Source organism: Neodiprion lecontei, chromosome 7 (assembly GCF_021901455.1).
Source record: "Neodiprion lecontei isolate iyNeoLeco1 chromosome 7, iyNeoLeco1.1, whole genome shotgun sequence".
NCBI lineage: Eukaryota > Metazoa > Arthropoda > Insecta > Hymenoptera > Diprionidae > Neodiprion > Neodiprion lecontei.
The window spans coordinates 17699009-17720288 of NC_060266.1; the positions used below are offsets into that span (position 1 = coordinate 17699009).

General features: G+C 36.3%; 1 protein-coding gene and 1 long non-coding RNA gene across 11 annotated transcripts in view; one reads left to right on the forward strand and one right to left on the reverse strand.

The window, feature by feature from the left end:
- Window positions 1–21280, reverse strand: part of LOC107224281 — a 305837-nt gene that overhangs the window by 28738 nt on the left and 255819 nt on the right. For 9 of the 10 annotated variants that reach the window (XM_046745085.1, XM_046745083.1, XM_046745084.1 and 6 more), the window contains 2 exons: window positions 16649–16820; window positions 15559–15713 (listed from right to left, as the gene is read on the reverse strand). In XM_046745085.1, the coding sequence (XP_046601041.1) occupies window positions 15559–15713; window positions 16649–16820 (327 nt within the window). Of the gene's footprint in view, window positions 1–15175; window positions 15294–15558; window positions 15714–16648; window positions 16821–21280 lie in introns of those variants that run through there. The other variant, XM_046745086.1, reaches the window with a different exon arrangement.
- LOC124295367 lies at window positions 76–14567 on the forward strand. Its single transcript, XR_006905288.1, has 2 exons — window positions 76–585; window positions 14324–14567. It is a non-coding gene; the product is annotated as an uncharacterized LOC124295367 (long non-coding RNA).

Sequence of the window (21280 nt, forward strand, 5' to 3'; positions counted from 1 at the left end):
TACTCCTGCAATTTGTGGTTCATTTTCATCTCGTGTAATCCCTGAAAATCTCTCTGTGATGTGTGTAATCGTTGTATAATCTAAATAACCTCGTTGTAATCTTATCAATTTCCATGTAATATATGTAATTTTGTTGTAATTTTATCAATTTCCATGGAATCTATGCAATCCTGGTGTATTCTTATCAATTTTCATGTAATTTCTCCAATCCCTGCAATCACTTGTGACCTTTGTAACCTGTGCAATCTTGGTAATCGTTTGTAATCTGTGTAATTTTACCTACTGTGGTCTGTGCACTCTCTTTGCAATGGCAGTCATCTCTGTAATCAACTTCCATTCTTTTTAGTTCTGATCAGTGCTTGCAATTTTGACACAGTGAATAGAAGGCCTCGAATCTTACGGATAATTTCCAATGACATTACGATAAGGCGAGTGAAATTATGTTACATCTACAGAGAGATGTGGAAGCAACGCTACAGTGCAACATAATTTCTGTCCAAAGCCTCCAGGAATCCAGACGAGCGAAGAAGACAGGCCATTAGTGCCAGTTGATGCTCCGCTCTCGAGTAAAGTCGTCTCATCAGGGTGAGTCTGGTTGCCCTTAATACGTGCACGATATCCGGTTATTCGTAAGCGGCTCTCCGTAAATCGATGTAATCGGTGCACGCCGCTCTACCAATTTCTCAAATGCCAATATCGGATTTCTCCTGCTTCGTACGAAGTAATTGTTACCGATATATCTAGTTGCATGACATTCCATTTTTATAACGAACAAACCCATTCTGCCTGTCATTACCGTGTGCGGCTGAACACGCCTGGAAATGTTGTTACTGCACAGTCTGTGGTTGTATCAACTTTGTACAACAAGCTTAACCGCACATTCGCAATTCTGTTATTCGCTACGGAATTTTGCTACGGAATTCAACGCACCGCGAACAGAACGAGCGAAGAGAAACGAATACTCTGAAAAATATAAAGCAGTTCGGGGAATTGAATTTCTACTGGTCTCTTATTCTCATTTTCTGCTCCAAAAGACACGTCACTGAAACTTTAAGCTCCTCAGATTGAAGTGAAATCTTAACTGTCTAGTGTAGGGTATTAGTTCAAACAACTTTGGTGTTCTTCACAAAGCTCATTGTGCGATAACAATAACAATTCATGTAAATATTGTCTCTTACGAAGGTCTAAAATACTTCCATAACTATCCTTGCAGTATAAAGTAATATGAGGAACAAAAGCGGACAATTAAATTTTAATATGTTTATTATATTCTCTTCTCATTTCAGATATTTTTCGTAAATTATTGTTATAATGAGATTGCAATTCAGATAGCAAGTTTTGATCTTTGTGCAACAATTCAAATTCTCGTCAGAAAAATTATGACACCCGGAGCTTTCTTGAAAACGCCAATAGTTTTGACGCTATTTGAACTGATATCTAGGCTCATGGTGAATATTCGGAGAGACTTTTGGTATCAATATTTGCTTTATTACTTGAACAAGACAACAAGCCGTGTAATGTACGATTGAAGAGCCTTGAATTCAAATGTCAGCTTCATGTTTTCGGTTTTAAAATTTCTGTTAGATAATATGGGAAACAAGTAATTAATTTGTCTGGTCTGGGATGGGTTAGAAGTGAAATCTCTTTTTTTCATTAAATTTTGTCATTCAAATAACTCGAGGCTAGTTGACGAATCAAATCTAAAATCTTTCCGAATTGAGAACAGTCGCATAAGTTGAAACCAAAATCATCAATTGAACTTTCATTCATTTTCTTCGGTTATTTGTGTAACTTGAAAATTACTTAACCTTGCAATTAAACCCAAAATTTAATTGCTCCCGTATTGAGAACAGCTGCGTTTATTGAGACAAAAATCATCAAAACCCGACGATCATTCATCTGTGATGATTATAGTAACTTTCTTAGTCACATATTTTCTCCGAAAAATAGAGTAATCTGCAAAAAAAAAAAAAGAAAAGAAAAGTGATTCGTGGCCATTGCCGGTCGTCAAACAAGATTTCCCCGTAAGCCAGATTTGGTGGGTTGATCCTATATCGGACCGAGCAGGGTGATGGGATAAAATATGGAAGGCCGAACACCCGGCTCTAGTCATTAATAACAAAATGGATTAATTCGAGGTACGCCGTAAAGTGCGCCAAACATAGACTCTGTTCGATATAGAGCAGGAAACTGCACAATCGAGGCCCCTGAATTTTGAGTCTCAAGTTTCAAGTTTCGAGTCCAGAGTTTCGAGTTCAGAGAGCGAGTCTCGAGGCCCTGAAGGCTTACAGACGACCGAGGGGGAAGCGAGTTATAATTGAGGGTTAAGGTGGGCGGGAGCCACGGGACAAGAGTAACATCTTGAGGTCTCCGTCAACGTTCACACAGATGTTTTAGACGACAGGCTAGTTGTCTTCGTAAATTAATTATACCAATCTCGTGGCTTGATGCGAACTACCTTGTCTAAGGGTTGCTCCTGGTTAATTCTGCGGAAAACACGTAAGCTCGGTGCCAATAGACGGGTGGCTGTGGAAACGGTGCGCGGAGTGAGAAATAGTCCAATCAAAGTAGGACTGAATTAAAAATATTCCGAACGTGGTTGCATTTTTGTGTAAAGAGGTTTTCGACCCACAGGAATTCAAATCTAAAGTCATTTTTGAGTAGCATAGCCAGTGTTTCGAGAAAATAGCAAAGTTTGCCGTTGTTTACGATTTCCTCAAAATCCGCTATCGATAGATGAAAAATGACTTGACTATCGCAACATCGAATTATATCCTCGCATGTTGGAAACGGAGTTGGATTAACAGATTGAGAAAAAAGAAATTATTTCACCAAAAATTCCCCAGATGCCGTCGATAAGTAGAGTTTCTTTTTTCTTGATTAAGAAATCATTTCAAGAAAATTCCCCAGATGCCGTCGATAAGTAGAATTTCTTTTTTCTTAATTTGGTAATCCGTCTTCGTTTTCGACATATGAGGATATAATTCGATGCTCAATTTTTTGCTCTGCACAATGATCAGGTCATGTTTCACCTATCAATAGCAGTTTTTGAAGAAAACGCAAAAAACGTCAAATTTTCCTTTTGACTTGAAACACCGGCTATACAGCTCCAGAATGACTTCAGATCTGTGCATCTGAGGGTCGAAAACCCCGAAACACAAAAATACAAAAAATGCGAGTGTTTCGAGAAAATAGCAAAGTTTGCTCTTGTTCACGATTTCCTCAAAAACCGCTATTGATAGACGAAAAATGACTTGACTATCGCAACATCGAATTATATCCATGCATGTCGGAAACGGAGTTGGATTAACAAATTAAGAAAAAAAATAATTGTTTCACCAAAATTCCCTAGGTACGGTCGATAAGTAGAATTTCTTTTTTCTTGATTAAGAAATCATTTCAAGAAAATTCCCCAGATGCCGTCGATAAGTAGAATTTCTTTTTTCTTAATTTGGTGATTCGATTTCGTTTCCGCCACGAAAACATAATTCGACGTAGAATTTTCCGCTCTACACGATAATCCAGTCATTTTTCATCCATCGAAAGCGTATTTTGACAAAACTTTTAAAAATTGAAAATTTTGCTGTATTGGCGAAACGCCGACTGTGCAGCTCAATAATGACTTCAGATTTGAGTTCCTGAGGATCGAAAACTATACACCAAAATTCAAACATTTCCCGTATATTTTTAATTCAGACATATTTTGACCGGACTAAAAGGTGGCGAACCTGCGGCGGCAGAAGGTTAAAAAGGAAAATACGGAGCGTGGAGGAGAGAATAAAATGTGAGGGAAGAGGGAAATTCGTTTTACTCGTGAAATATTTCCATTAGAAGTCGCTCGTCTACTAGACTGCATAATTTATTCCAACGCTGCTGCAAATGCAGGCTGCAGCTGTGCCGAACCGAGAAACGGGAGAAAGAATTTTCAGAATTCCATTCATGCCTCGGATAAAAATGCATTCTATTTCGAGATTTGATCGGATTTATTCAAACTTTCCAACATTTTCTCTCGACTACAAACATTTTCACATCCATCAAATTACGCACGTATAAAAGTTCATGCGGAAAAAAGTGCTGTACGGCAATCTTGATAACATAACGGGCAATGAAAAACAACCTGAAGCCTTTGATGGAAAATAAAGTTTCGGTGCGATTGAGTCTTATTTTATAAATTCCTACATATTCAACTTTGTAAATTTTTACCTTCGGATGATAGCGGGAAGTGATGGTATAAGAGGTTTCACCAAAGTGGTTGAAATAAAATGTGATTCATATTTACGAATTCCATAATCCAAAAATACGTAGCAAATTTAAGTTGAAAAAGGAAAGAAGACTTTGCAAATCTTGTTTCATAAAATTTCCACAGACGTAGGTACATCTTGAATGTATAATTGTTGTTAAAAACTTCACAATCACGATTATTTTCATCGTACGTAGGATTTTGGTTCCTTGAATTTTTCAAATTTAATATACTGATTGAGGTTAGTGAACCTTGCAATCCATACCCACAACGCATTATTGAATTAAAATCTGGAATCCGCATCCATGATAAAGCGAGACGTACTTTTGTAAGATGCATAATACATCATCAAATCATCTGCAGTAATTTTTAAGAATGGGAATGATAAGTAGAACAGTTAATGAATAGATAAAGCTTATGTTAATCAAAGTGCGAAATCATTTATTTGGCTCGCTTCACTATAAATTGGATAATATTTAAGGCCAAGTTTTTCACGAGCTTCATTTTTTGAAGTACATATGTATGTACATTGTATAATATCTGTTAAAAGAATCATTCATGATTTTTTTCAAGTTTTTATCACAATTTGTTGTTGAGTTATGAATTTTCGACAAACCAAATATAACTCGAAATAGAAAATTTATACGTTACGAAGATCACCAACTTATTTCAGTTACAAAGAAGATTTTTTCAGTTGATAATAGTTCATTTAATTCACAAACTATTTTCATTTGAAATTCAGAAAAGTTCATGATTTTTATAAGACCTATTCTTGTCATATTCTTATTCTGGATTCACGGTTCAATACGATAACCTACGGAGCTTGAATTTTTTTTTACATCTCACTTCCTATATCTCATGGACAAGCTGAGATAAAATTTTCAAAAAATTCATAAATTCATAATAACAAAGACATTCCTTATTATATTTTCAGTAATTGTAGGATAGCTTATCCGTGCTAAATATATTTGCGGCAAAGTGGGTATAAGCGAAAGTTGGGAATAAGTAACCGGAGGTGAAGATAGATTGAGGAGAAGAGAGAGTGAGAGAGAAAATGGAGATTGGGGTGCGAATGAATGTCTAGATTAGGTTGAGTGCCCGAGATTTCAAGATCCGGAGATATTTCAAGGTTTCCAGACTCTCCCCTAGCGCATTCAAACTCAAGATAAAGAGAGAAAAAGAGAAATAGAGAAGGGAAGAAAGAGAGGTTGGGATATGACGTGCGAGAAGGGAAAGGAGCTCAGGGAATTGACAAATTCCCCATCGATCTTGGACACCAGCCAAACCAACTATTCCTTCTTTAGTCTGTGCCGCGGCAAAAATAAGAGATATATCACTTCCCGCAGCTCGCGGTATCATTGTAGAGAACGGAGGGTCGAGAGTGATCTTTCCCTTAATCGGGGAGCTTCGCTTCGGAGTTTCTTTCTTCCGAGCTACCGCATGTGATCAGTTTCCTCTCTCAATCATTCGGTCCTTGCATGCGTAATTTTCCGTGGAAAAAATATGAAAAAGGAAGAAACGAGAAGCGAATACTGGGTCGGATATGCAGAGTGAATTCATACCGACTGCACGTTCCGTCGTCTGCTAAAAATTAATGCGCACGCGCTACGATCCGAGCAGCCGTGACGACGTGTGTAACCTCAAAAATTTTGACAGTTGTCACTGGCACTCGTGCTCAACGTCGATAGCTATGAAAATTTTCTAGGTTATGTACATCGCGGTGAACTGTCGCCGAAACTTATGACGGTTGGGCAAACAGCCAGGTGATGTCGGTAAAAAATATTGACATCGAATTATCGATATTATTCTGAAAACATCGATGGTGAAAACAAGCGCAAAAATTTAAACATTCCAGCTACGGTTGTGAAATGAAAGATGGGCACAAAAAATTTAAGTTTTTACCTTATCATCATTATTGAAAACAATTATGAAATATGAGAATTTAATATAAATCAAATTAAGAAAAAATAAATTAATTAAATATTCTAATTAACAGTGGAAAATTGAGTGGATAATACAGATTTATTATGAAACTTAGTAACGTGTATTTAATTTTTATAAATCAATTACCGACAGATATTGGCACAGAAATTTAATTTATTCCCGTGTTGACGGTGTCGATAGTTCAATATTTTGCATTGACTATCGACTTTAAAAAACACCGATCAAAAACATCGATAGTCGAAATAACGATGTACATCGTCAATTTCTAGCTCGTGCGGATTAAATTTGAACAGACGACGGCACGTGCGGTCGTTAAGAAATCACTTTGTATATTATGTACAGGTATGCATGTACACAGTATGTATATTTAGAGGGAAGAAAAAGACAAAGGAAAAGAAGTAAGAGTCTGTGACCCGAAGGCTTGTAATTTATTCAGGCAAACTTTTCGTTTCCCACGCAGTTCATTTGCATGATGAGAGAAAGACGGAGAGAAAAATAGATGGAAGTAAAATGAAAAAAACAAAAAACAAAATAAAAAAAAAAAAACAAATGAAACCGTGACGTTATCAACCTCTCTGCGCTAAAATATATCGACGGCCATTTAAACAGCTCCACTCGAATTTTACATGCCATGAATTTGATAGCGACTTTGTTATAACCGTCAGCCGGAGTTATATTTTAGATTTACAACCCTTCATTCCGGTTCAGAGTTTTATCTTTGCCGAAATTGAATTCCTTCCATCGTTTCGCAGCAGCTAGATTCAGGCCGAATCGATTGCCGCAGAATCCGAGAATCGTTATATACGAAATTTTCCGAGGCAGAGAAAACTATTGAATTTCGGAAATTTGAAACGCACGAAAAGTACGTAGTGAGCTGCATCAGGTTAGCAATCGACGTAATAATGTTGTTTTTTCACACAAGTACGTAAAACATTACAATTATTTTTTTTATACATTTGATAACTAAGTCTTGACGAGGTAGAATTTATTCACCTCTATAAAAAGATTAGTTGTAATAGCCGATCACGGTTAAAGTTTAAATATAAAATTTTCCTAGTGCCCAATACACGATTATACGTAGTTATAATTTATAGGCTATATCGGGATTTGAATGGTACTTTTTGAGGTTTAATTAAGTATTAACTAGTATCTTAATAGAATAATGTAAAGTGTAATTTACATGTAGAATTTATTTTATTACAAAAGTTGCGTTTGTCGAGAGAGTCAAGTCAAAATTATTGCATGTGTCGGTAAGTATGAGCGCGTTGTGCGCGGTAGATGACTAGAAGTGTGTACCAACTTGAGTCTAGACAAAATAGCATGATCGTTGCAGTCCGAAACCGCGTAATTCAACGTAATTCAATTAACTCAGTGAGATAAACGACACATGAATTTTGACGATCCGTGCTACGAAGTTTGTGCTATTTATACTTGATTGTAACGTTTTGTCATAGATTGAAACCACAATCAATTACTAATTACAAATGTCATTTGTATCTCACTTCAATCTAATAATAAAATGAAGACATGCAATTTGCATTTTATTTCGATTTTGTGAGTGCATGGTGAAACGATTTCTTACATAACTCGAGCATGTTTTACACCTTTTTCCATATGTGTTTCCCGTACACGAAGTACCCGTCTCTACGACGGTCAAGTGAGTTTGCGAACGCGCATGCGTGGGGTATACTACGCGCATGCGCTTTCGCGACCAAATCTGACATTACGCAACCCTAACCTCAACTTCCTGATTCGTGAAAAAACTTGTCACATACTTTTTTTATACAAAGAATCGTACGCAACAAAGCGGCAGCGGTCTTTTCGCCTCCCGTATTTACAACAAGCGTCTTCGGCTCAGGGACGTAACCGTGCTGGGGCAACCGGGGCAATGCCTCAGGGCCCCCAAAGTAAGGGGACCCCTCGAGACGGGGGTTAGAAATTGAAGTGGTAATATTTCATTCGGATAATGATGAAAAACACATGTTGTCAGTGATTTTGGTGAGCAAAAAATTCTCGAAATACTTTTCAAGAAAAAAAGAAAAAATCACTCTCTCATGGGACATATCGTAACATGATCGGAGCAAAAGATAAAATTTTGAATATTTGTAACTCAAAAGCGATTTCATAAATAAAAATAGGATAAATTAACGAAGGGCTTCAGAAATACTTATATTAAGCTAAAAAAAAAGCTATCAACAAAAATGAAGTGGTAATATTTCATTCGGACGATGATAAGCAACACATGTTTACATTGTCTCTATAAATTTATAGAATTTACGAACTTATATAAAATAATTATTAGATTTCTGTTTCTTTCATTATCCTTATAATTTCCATGACCTTGTTACGTATAAGATTATGCTCCTGATATTTTCCATTTCAAATGTTTATTTCAAGTTACCATTGTAACTGTATCAATAGTCATATCGACTGTATAGTCAAAAATGTAAAATATCTTCTTTGGATAAATGGTAATTTTAGTTTACAGTGTACAGAATGCATAAATCGAATATCTTAGTGATTTATATTGGGAACAAATTTATGAAGCGTGGGAGGGGAGGCTCCAGAAAAATATACTCGTATTTCATTATTTACCCAGGGGACCCAATTTGCGTATTTCCCTCGGGGCCCCTAAATGCCTAGTTACGCCTCTGCTTCGGCTTACCTACGTCTCATATTGCAAATTTCATCTCGTCCCGAAAAAATCGAGTTTACTTCTTTGTTATACAAATATACTATTCTAACTGACGATTTTTGCGATAGTTCCTAGCAAGTTATAGACGAAGACTTGTTCCAATTTTTCTTACAAATTTTCGATTGCAATATTATAATAATGGACGGAAAGCTCGTCTTCTTATTATTATTCCTAAGCAGTTCACTTTCGATCGAATTCAAATCCTTCGCTGCTAAGTCTGATCTCACGATTGCCTCTGTTCGTGACTGTTTTACTAAACTGCGGTGACGCTGCTGTCAAACGAATTTACTGAAAACAAGTGACGTGCACGTGTCTTTACAGCGAAAGCAAAGAGCGGTTCGAAAAGTGGTGGGTGGAAAAAAAAACCTGTGTGGGTGAAAATGAATTACCTACAGAGAATATAAAAAGTGGAAGGAATGTAAAGACAGACAGAGAGAGAGAGAGAGAGGGAGGAAGATGGAGAAAGGTTTGCTCGATAAATTGAGGCAGTAAGCGATAAAGCAAAAATATGCATTCCCATATTAGAAAATTTTGAAACTTATACCGCCATCTTAGACTTACTCAATTTAAACATTTGCTCATTTATTTTCCAAAATCAGTTATTGACCACTCTCGCGTTCCTCCCATGATTGTTTTAACATATTAATGAATAAATTAGAAATTGGTGCGGACATTTTTTGCTTTTTTAATTTTTACCGACGCATCGCTAATGACGTTTAAATTAAGGCTACTCTATAATTAACTAAGCTGTAACTCTGACTGTGTACATCATGAAAAAGTAAACAGTGCCGATGCATTAATGAATAATTTCAAAAAAATATGTTGCTCTTAACACAGACGCTGAAGCGAAATCACCTCCTTTTCTTGTTGTAATTCGAACGAGCACCAGATATGGGGCATTCCGTGTCAAATTAGCAAATTTCAATCCTCAACATTTTAAAGTTTGTTGAAATTATTATTAGAAGACAATAATAACCCTAGGACCTTCAATTAATTCTATGAAACTCATTCGTGAAATTACTTCTCAGTTACAAATATTTTTCATTTTCTGAAGTTCCACCTCATTACACTCTTAAATATATGACAACATTTGTGATTGATTGTCGTCAGTAAAAAGTTCTTAAAATCCTTTTTAAAAGAAGCATAAAAAATCATTCCGCCATGAAGCAAAAGATAATATTTTTGAGCACTTTTTAAAAACTTTAGGAAAGGTAAAAGGGTTTCAATATTTGTAACTCAAAAGCGATTCCATGAATAAAAATAAGATAAATTAATTAAGGGTTTCAGAAATACTTAGACTAAGCTAAAAGAAAAATCTTTTAAAAAAGTTAAAAATAGGCATCAGGATTTAAATTAGTCGATTTGGCATGGAATCTCCCATATGTACCCGACTCCAGTGACACGGCTGAATGTACAAGGAAAATAAATAGCCCTCTATATTACGCTGGAAATGCTGGGTAGGCTAATTAAGAATCAACTATACAAAATCATCGTTTCATTTTATTGGCAACTTTAATTCACCCTTCCGTATTTTTCTTTTTTCATATTGTGTAAATTATTACCTGAAAACAATATCAGATAACTAGGGCAGGGTTTTAGGCTTGTGTTTTGATTTTTTCTCATTTGATACATTATTACAACATGAAAATGATTTGGTAATGCGGAAATTTTACCCTTTCAATTACTGTGAAATCGAATATTTATGGAAAACATATTTAGATCAAAAAATTTTGCTTACTGGTTTCTGACCGAAGTGGACTAACTTTTTCATCAAAATTTCACTCAAAGTAATTCGTTCGATACAGGAATATGCTTTTTTTATTTTTCAAACGTTATTTGAAAAATTGTTTGTAAAAACACCGTTAATTTTCATGCTGGGAGAGAAAAATTTTGCCCTCCAGCCCATTACAAGAAACTTGAATAAATGTTAAGAATCAGCGAATAAGGAAGAATAAGAATATCGCGGTTCTAAAAAATTCAGACTCTCTTTAAATATTGAATGAGTTACTTTCAGTAGAATGCTCGTGAAATTTATTCTTTTTTTGGACAGAAACCGTAAACCGATATTTTTTTCGGTCAACAATGTTCAATACCATAACTAATCCGGATGAGCAGGAAACTCTACATAGCCTGACACATTTAGGAATCAACCGATATTATGAGAAAGTCGGTGAAGAGATTATACAAGAATTTCATGCAGCATTATAGGGTAAGCATATGAGTAGACGAAATCGAATAAAGAATGTAGAGAATGAAATCCGTTTTCCAAAAGCTGTTGCCAACAATCATAATTTATATCCATGAAAAAAGTGGGGCACTAAATTACAGCGTATATATTGAGATATAAATTCAAAAATTCTTGGGAATCTAAAGAAAGCAAAGAAATAAAGAAAGGAATGAAACACAAAACTTCACACACAGTTATTTGACAATAGAATGTAAAATCCTGAGAAGAAACAAGTAATATAAAATAATATCACCAAAGCCGTGACTAATTATACTAATGAAAAACCTACGCGTATGTTCAGGTATACGTGTACACTCGGGGACAATGAATCTGAGGCGGCGAATTTTTTACACTAGACAGTTATGTTGGCTACACAGAGAAACATACAGCGCCACAGTTGGCCGAGCGCGAAACTAACTCGATCTCAATAAACATAACATAACCCATGACCGTCGAATCTAACCTTAGAATACGTGTCAATCTAACAAGTCATTGTCCCCGCAGTATTTTAAGGTTAAATTCGACGGTCATGGGTTATGTTATGTTTATTGAGATTGAGTTAGTTTCGCGCTTGGCCAACTATGGCGTTGTAGGTTTGTCTGTGTTGCCAACATAACTGTCCAGTGTAAAAAATAAACCGTCTCAGATTCATTGTCTCCAAGTGTACCATGATGTATTTTATTCTTACCGAGTATTTTCTTGAGAATACATAACCATCAAAACCTCTTGACCCTTCCAACAAAAATTCATAATTTTTCTATCCCCTTTTTTTGATCTAAATTTTTGAATCCATTTCAAGAATGAGTGAATTGATATTTAAAAACACAAAGTGCAAATATTTGATTTTCACGTTGTAAATTGATCTCACCTAAAATCAGGGTGGATCTACGTTCTTTTTGTTTTTTGTACTTATCGTGAACCCGGGTAAGTCGTATACATCCACAAATGTTGTAGTGATCAATCGGAAACGTCATAATTTTTTTTTTTTTTTTTTGTTTTATACAAATTTATTTCCATGTCGCAGTTTCCAAACTGAAAATTGAAAGTTTTTATTTTTGGTTTTCAAGGGTCGCAATATCACAGTAAAAATTCTTGATGAAGATAAAAAAATGTGACAGTGAATCCGTTTACCGAGTTGACACCGGAACGCCCCATATACGTCCATACGTATCTCCGCTCTGTTAAAAATTACGTCTCTTTTTCACCCTTGAACACGAAACCAGGGTCGCATTAGCGTGCGACGTTCGTCAGGGGGAAAATAGGCCGTGAACAAGGCAAAAACCACCTTCCTGCACCCCCGGAGCTGCTCAAACTCTATCCTTATTCCTTAGCCTGTGACGCGAATCTCGAGGGTAGAAGCAGCAGCAACTAAGATGAGCTGTAATTTACGTTATCATCTCTTTTCGTGGCGACTGAAGGAGCTGAGGCTCCCTGTGAAAAGAGGTCACCCTCTCATTTATCTAAACGACAATTTTGCCCCCTCCCCCCCCCCCCCCAAACCCTCTCTGCCTCCTTCTTTTACTCTCTTGCTCTCTCTACACTTGTTCTTTCGTCGTTCTTATATTCTCGTGTTTGTCGTCATTCTCGAATAAAACGGCTGCGGAAAGACAAGAAAGAAACGAAAGAAACAATGAATAAATTTCAAAGAATAGATTTGAAAATTTAGTTTTACCTTCGTAACAAAGCTTGTACAATTTTGTCATGATACATGAAGTTTCCGCCAAGGAAAAAGGGAATATCCGGGTTTAATGAAAGATAGGGGGTAGGCCATATTGCTTTCCATACTTACCTGTTTCCTGTTACTTCTTCCTGTTTGTGATTCTTATCGTTTTTTATACCAATGACGTAATGTTATAAAATATCAGAATTCGAAATAAAGTTTCCGTACGTTGAGCCAAATATTAACAACAATACAAGTAAATAGAAGTATTTGCTGTGTAAAGGGTACAAGAAAATTGTTTTTGTTTGAAGCTTAATTCGTTTGTAAAACCAATTTGAATAAGTGGAGAAATTCAATAATGGCTGAAAAGAGAGAATCGATGTGAAATTTGAGACTAAAATCTTTCGGGTGGTCTTTTTTTCTAAGGCAAAAAATTAATGTTTATATTTTGCTCCGGAAGAAAAATGTATATTTAAATTTGAAATAATCTAACATATGTATGTTGACGTCTAATTTGACTAGCAAAATAAGAGATCGCTTACTTTTACTTATTCGTGGATACAAAAAGGGGTTTAAGGGTCTATGAGTTCAAGTTTCCGAAGTAACGGAAAGCTGATGGTCAAATTCCGCAAGATGATTATCAACTGTGGTGTCAGACTAAGTTTCACTCAATCATTATTCTTTCGGTAATCTAATCTCTATAAAAAATACATTATATCCAAGAAATTTGTTCACCGCTTTTTGGGTATAATCAAATTCACACGTCAAAAACTGCAGTTTGCATTCATACAACCAAGTACCTGTGCATTCAATACTATGAAAAAATGGTTATTAATATTTGATATTGGATTAAATTAGGTCTTACAAAATTTGTGTTGCGTTGAAATTAATATTCCAAGGTTTGATAAAATAACTGTGTAAAAAATAATTGAATCTGTCTTTTCGAAACATCTCTATTATAAGGCATAACGACACGTATACTTGGTAATACTGACTGTAAGCGATACTTTTCATGATTCATCAGCATCTGTTACTAAATTTTAGATGCGATTCGAAGTGTGCTGTTTTCTATCATTGATGATCAAAGTTCCCTGATTGAAGGTATTACAAAACTTCTGCATGGATACCCAGCATTGAAGTTGGTTTTACTGCAATGCTATGATAAATGCTACAAGTTGAGGTTTTGGCGAATGTTGGTATAAATAACAGTCTAATGGTTTTTCTACGTCTAGGTCAAACTGTTTCAAATGGTCAAATGTATAAATAACACATGCCAAATGCAACACATCAAATCAACACCCATTGAACATAATTTATCTCAAAACACACACACACACACACACCAATCAACTCACATAGAATTAGGGGGTGTTGAAATTTTTAATGTTGAAAATAATGTGTGTTGAAATTTATAATGTTGGGATTGTGTATTGATTTTGCGAGTGGTGTCATCTACTTGTGATATTTAGACGTGATACCGTTTCAAATAAGTCAAAAAGCAGATAACTCGTAGGCTAATTATCTTCAAAACTAATGATAGCTTTTCTAATTTTGCAGACCCAGAAACCAGTTTTATAAAAGCGAATTCAAGACTTTTCGTACTTATTGTTCAAACTGTCGAACTGAAGACGACATTCTAAGGTTCACGAGAACAACTATGTTGATACTCATTGTTAGATAAAAACGAAGCTAGTGTAACTAACAAACTGTAATTCACGACTATTTCGAAGAATTCCGTAAAAAAAACTAGAATGATTATGAGCTGTGATATTTTTTACGTTATTAAAATGGGAAAGCCTCACTTGGAATAAAGTACCTCTTAGATTTAAGCTAAAAATCCCATACTTCGGAAGAATTACTCATTCAAAAAAAGGTATCGCTTAATACATGGGATGCCGAATGAGATGCTGAATTGATATTAACAGAGAGATAAATGTGCATGAAATACCGGGTGTTCCCAAGTGAACGCCGCAGTATATTCGGTCACCTACCTCTGAGGCGAACACATACCGATAACATAGAACTACCAAGTTATCAGTAATTGGCGCATTTAAAGTTTTCGCGCGTGAGCTGGAACTGCCCGTGTTGCCAAGTTGTGTGGATTTGGCTGAGGAGTCGTTTCTTTCTTCATAATCTATGCTGAAACGTTCAGTGATCGCACTCCGGATTCACGTTAAAGTGATTACAAGAATTGACTGCGCTCAAGTAATTATGAGTCGGTAGGTCTGTATTACCGACATTTCTCCCCCTCACTGATATGCAACTCAAAATACTGCGACGTTTAGTTGAATACATCCAGTGACATGGATAGCGAATTTAATGCTGAACCGACAAGGTTGTCATCACAAGATTTTTAATTTGGTTGTAACCTGTTTAGATGATACCACCACTGTGAAGACTAACAATTTTCTTCTTTTTCATGCAACCATTATTGAATCATAATCCTTCTAAGATCGTCAAAATTTTCAAAATTTCTACTTTTTGTTCAGGTTATTTTAAGAGCAGTTCAGTTGTGCAGCTGTCATTTCTGCAAAAAAAAAAAAAGGTTGATCCTTTCAAAAATTGTCGATTTCGAAAAATTAATGCTTGAACGTTTTACAAATCTCATAAAAAAACTCAAATTCCTTGTGAGAACCTTGAACGCGCTAGTTATTGATAACTGGGTAGGTCTGTATTACCAATATTTTTACCCCTCAGTGGTAGGCAACCCAACATATTTTTGAAATTTATGGCTCAACGCATCGAAAAATCTATTCTGTGAATCATGGGGAAGCAGAAGGTGGTTCACTCACCGTTCAGCACGTGGACCACAACGGTTGATTTGGTCCGTCCGGGGACAGAACAGCTGTAGTTTCCAGCGTGCCTTGGCGTAGCTTTATCGACGGACACAGTGCTCACGACTACGTGGATTTCCATCTCACCGATGTACTCCATCGTTTTATTTTCACTGGAAATAAGTTCATGTTCGATTCACGTCACGATCAGTTCCGATCCTTTGCTCTGCTGACATTCCAAGTTCTGACTCAGCATTGGCAAGTTGCACAAGTTTCATTCAGTATGGCTTACATTCTTAAATATATATAATTTAAGAAAACATTTATAAATAGAACGATCAAAATAAATATATAATTCTTAAATTCTAAGGGTTTTGAGCTTATTTTCCTCACAGTAGAGATCTTCAGAGATTGTATAAAAAATATTTCACAAATATTTATCTTTAGTTTGGATAAAAATGTTCGTTTTTCAGACAAATTTCGGGGATATAGTGAGCTAGAAAAATGTTCAAAGATTTTGCTGTATTCGTGTTCATTAGCATTGGTGTAAATATCATTGTTGAAGATTTTTTAAATCATGTTTACTCATTTCCTAATTTTTTATTCAGGTCGTGGGAGCGATTCATTTCTCAAGACGACACGTTAGTGAATCTACAAGTTTGACAATTAACATGAAATCTCGCTAGGTATTCTATGAAATTCTGAGTCAACAAAATGTAATATATAAGAAATCAAAAAAATTAAGGTTTGTTTTTATATTTCACCAATCTTCAGAGGTATTCATATTAGTTCTAAGTATTACGTCATGAAAATTCACGAAAAAGTGAAACGTTTTTGTACATGACCGCCAACTTTGCTCTGTATTGATCCATAGTTTACGAGTTGTATTCGATTGAAACTTTGACATTATCGATGTTACAATTAACGTCGTATCAACCTCTTCGGATAACACTGTACGATAGATCATTCATGCTTCTATCAATTTTACAAATACATCGCACAAAGTGTAAACCAATTCTGAGAGGCCCAGGGTTTCGGTCAGGTCGATTACACGTGGAATGCCCCGTACAGGGAACTGAGAATAAGTGAATAAGCCGGACTTGTTTACCTGACGTTTTCGGTGAGGGTTTCATCCCCCCTGGTCCACACAAGAGACTCGCCCTCGTCTTCGCGAACATCTCTAGCCTCGCAGCTGAGCTTCAAAACACTTCCGGCTTTGAGGTGTCTTTCCCCAGCGGCGACGACTCTTCCAGCATCGTCGACTATTGTTAAGACCGGTGCTGTAATGATACACAATTCGATGTTGAGTCGGCCTGCGAGTGAATAGTGGCCAAGTGTAGGTATTCCCTTACTTCCCATCCCAGTGGCACTTTGGATTTCTTTGTTCATTCTTTTTGGCTTTATTCTTTCCCCGAGGTAATCACGAACTCTACACTGCCAACGGCAGCGCTACGCCGACGACCCCTTCGTTTGAACCCACTATTATCCCATCGCTGCCCACACGGACAACCTTTTGCCTGACAGAATTTCAATAGGAAAAAAAGGGTCGCAACGGACAATGGTCACTCGGGCAATCCGTTTCGCCTGACGTAATTCTGGTCTACACCTTGTTCTCTCGCTTCGACCAGAGGGCTGGCAATTAGTTGTACCGTAAATAAATCAAAGCGGTTGAAAATAGCTAGAGCTTATCGTCATATAACATCGAAATGTATTTAAAATATAGGTTTTCAAATGATGATCAGAAGATGATCCATGAATATCTATCACTCGACGAAACTTCGACGCTCAGTTCTTCAAGACTCGCAATCCACACCCGGTTTGCATATTTGAATTTATGAATCGAAAATCGCGGAAAGCTGAAATCCCAATAGTACGCTAACAATAAGAAGTTGAGGAGAATAGTGAATCAGGAATAAACACTTTTTATCAATTTTTTTCAGAATAGTAGCATAGTGAGTAATCAGCAAATTGTTTTATTCGTATCACTCAACTACCAGTCCATTGTGCTGCTATTTTCTCACCAGACTGTATGAACAATTTGATCTACCGAAGGTCAAAACTGCACTTTCTTACCAACAAAATCTCTCCGCTATCCCTCGAACGTCGGTAGGGGGGGATGATAGCAAGATTGTTGGTAAAGCAGCGTGATTTTGACCTCTGATTGATAAAACTGTTGGTAAGGCAGCGCAATTTTGACCTTCGGGTCGGTACAGCAAGGGTTGATCGCGGTGACGTGATCGCGAAGAAGGTTTTGAGTCTGGCCAAGGTATCGGTAAGTATCGGTAGTAGAAATCTTTATCCAGAACTCTCCTTGTATTACTACTACTCACTGTTCTGATTGGGTTCTAAATCCACCAGCTCTGCAGTTAAATTTGCGATTCAGGATAACGCCATACAGAAACCTTTATCCTGTACGTTTTTCATAATTTTACCGAATGTCAGCTCGTTTTTAATTTATAAATTACAGAATTCACTTTGTATATGAAGTATTCAAGTCTATGAAGAAACTACATATTGAAATAGAATATGTCTTAAATTGATTCATTACAACTATAGAATGGTTTCCATGGATTTAAACTTAAACAAAAATAGAATGTTATTCAAATTTTGAAGCTTAATTTAAACATACAACTAGCATGTTTCAACTGTTTGCTTTTTATTCCATTATTTTTCAAAGAGAAGCTTATATCGTTCCAGAGTATAAATCGCAGATTTTATGGGCATCAAAATAATAATTTCCGAGCTAGTAACGAAGAAAAAAAGGATCAAATTGATGTTGAAAATAATTAGCGCCGTGTCGAGATCGCGTTTCACGCGACGCGGCGACGTGACGGTTCAAAGCTCGTTCCCGTCCATTCAGCCATTTCTGTTCTTGCACCTCCTACTCGACTCACACGTGCGTCAAACTCCGTCGATAATGGTGCGTGATTATATATCAATTACCAATATTGCGTGATCAATCAACTCTTAGGTTTACACTTGCTGGATGATGAATGACCAGATCGGTCTCGACACTCGACGCCCGCTCAACCGTTGCTACGCTGCCCAGAACCGTGACGTAATCATTCAGAATATCTGCACCACTAGTAACCGAAATTGCAGCTTGTCAAATAAATCAATTATTCCGATATGTTATATCAAGTACTCGTATTAAAATCCGCCCTCGTTCGAGCTCGTGAATGAAGTGCAGCCGATTGGACGGTTGGATGTCAAGTTCACGAATCTAAATCTCAAACTGCCGAAAATACGTCAGGTTTAAAACTAAAAAAACATGACGGCAGCTATGCTAAGATATAGTAAAATGCATAAATGCCTAAACCTTCCGGCTAACTTGTTTCAGTCCAAAATAAAATATGAGTTTACGGCTGTACGAATTATGTGAAAGGAATTTGATTTTTCGATTTTTGAGATTTGTAAAACGTTCGAGCATTACTTTTTGGAAATCAACAATTTTTGAAAGGTCAAACCCTTTTTACATGTAGAAATGAGAGCTGCATAACTGAACCATTCTTGAAATAACCTGAACAAAAAGTGGAAGTTTTGAAAATTTTAACGAGGTTAAGAGAATCATAATTCAGTTACGATTGCATGAAAAAGAAGAAAACTGTCAACTGCTGTCAGATGATTTTATTTTAGATAAAAAGGTTACAACCATTTTGCAATTTCCAAGTAAACGTTGCAGTATTTTGGGTTGCCTTCCACTGAGGGGAACAGGTATCGGTAATACAGACCTACCGACTACTGATAACTGGGTGGATCTGTTTTATCGATATTCGTTCGCCTCCGTGTTAGGCAACCAAACATGCTGTGGCGTTTACCTAGGAACACCCGGTATATATCAATTCGCCTATTCGACGATCAGGAACACCGTTACCAGCATTGTTCTCCTATCCTGTAACAGTTCGCCACAACATTTCCTAGGAGTAATATCATTTGCTGTAGCGGTTAATCGTGAGCCTTACGGCACCCCCTTCAGAAACAATACAATTTATAGGCACGTGTCATATCTGATCTTGCGTGAGATTCGATCAAATAGTTAGCACGCGTGTGTAACTGTCATCAACTACCGGGGCCACTCGATTCATTAATTATAATCGTCGATTTCGCCTCCGGAGGCAATCGCACCGTTTCCCCAGGGTCGAGTCTGTTCCCCACCGTCTATTAACGCCTCGCAATTCCGAAAGCTCGACACATACGCATATCGCCAGGATACCACGGCGTTTGATGTTTATGTACGGGGCATTCCTTGCCAACTCTATCCACGCCTGACCGTCAGTACTTAGGATCCGATCCATACGCTGTGAAAAACTTCATTTGTCATAATTACCAGAAAATTCTAATGAAATATTACAGTGACAATTGAGTTTAAATATTTTTGCAATTACTAAGTAATTAAGTGATTAGAAGAGTAAGTATTTGGTGTGATTATAGTTGCTGATACTAGATTTTCTAGTTATTACAATTTCAAAACTAGGCCGTAACATCAATTCATCGTAAGCATTTTACGAGTAGTCTTTATCAGAAAAGTAACAACAAATACTAGATCTTCTGATTACACTTACGAAATTTATCATCACTTCGTAACCAGAACCATTATACTTTGCGGTTATTTAAAATAATGAGAATAGATCATTTATGTGTAGTAACCATAACTAAAAATTCTTCCGGCATATTTTTTTACGCCATTGCGACTTACGATTTTTTCAAGTATTCGGACAAGTGACCAATTTGTGGCCACGGGAAAAAAACTACAAAATTCTGTGTTCCACCATGATAGCTTTCTCCAATTTTTTCGGAGTAAAATTCATACAGATATTCATTGTGATCAATTTCACAAAATTGTGTACAGCTGCGCGCATAACGTTGTCGGTTTATCCTAATACGAGCAAGTTTTTCAAAAATAGAAATTTCCAAGGACTGTAAAAAATGTGTGGATTTAAAGTGTGAAACAATCGAATAAAATATCCTTCGAGGATCTTATAAATATATTTCGAATTTTTTATTAATTCATGTCCTAGTTACTTTCACCATGTAGGTAAAAAAAATATAAAACAAGCACTTGTTACAATTCACTTTGAGGTTGTTTACGTGAATTCAAATTTTTTCGACACTATTACGACCGCTTTTCATGTAAACAAATTTATTTTCAAACTAGTTTTTCCTATGAAATGAAACATGTGATCTCATTTCAATCTCAAGAGCGAACTTTTACCAGATTTCGCAGCAACTTTCAATACGTTAGATATAAACGCACAGTTTTCATCTCACGCAGAGATAGCTGATTTTGAAAGGAAACTAACACAAAAAGAAAATATTTCTACTTTCAAATACACGGAAGTTATGACACTTTGAAATTTCAAAAATAATGCAATACGGAATCACCTCTTTTGATGACAAGGGATAGAGGGGCCATATTTTTATATTAAATGAAAAAACGGTACGTTTGTATTTTAAATATTGCAAGCTGCTACGAGATCTGATGAGATCGTAGGTACAAAAATTTCGAAACATTACGATCGAGTGACTCCGGTCGACATTTTGAAACTTTTGCAGAAAATATATTTTTCTACGACGTTATTTTTTCGAGTAATTTTCTTGCCTTTATTAAAACGCAACACCCTGTATATATCAAAGTCAGTTAAATTAAATTTTAGAAAGTAGATCATATATATGGAATAAGATCTGACACTGAATTTCAGAAATTTCTTTCAGAATCTATAAAATGGGTACTTTCCGGAAA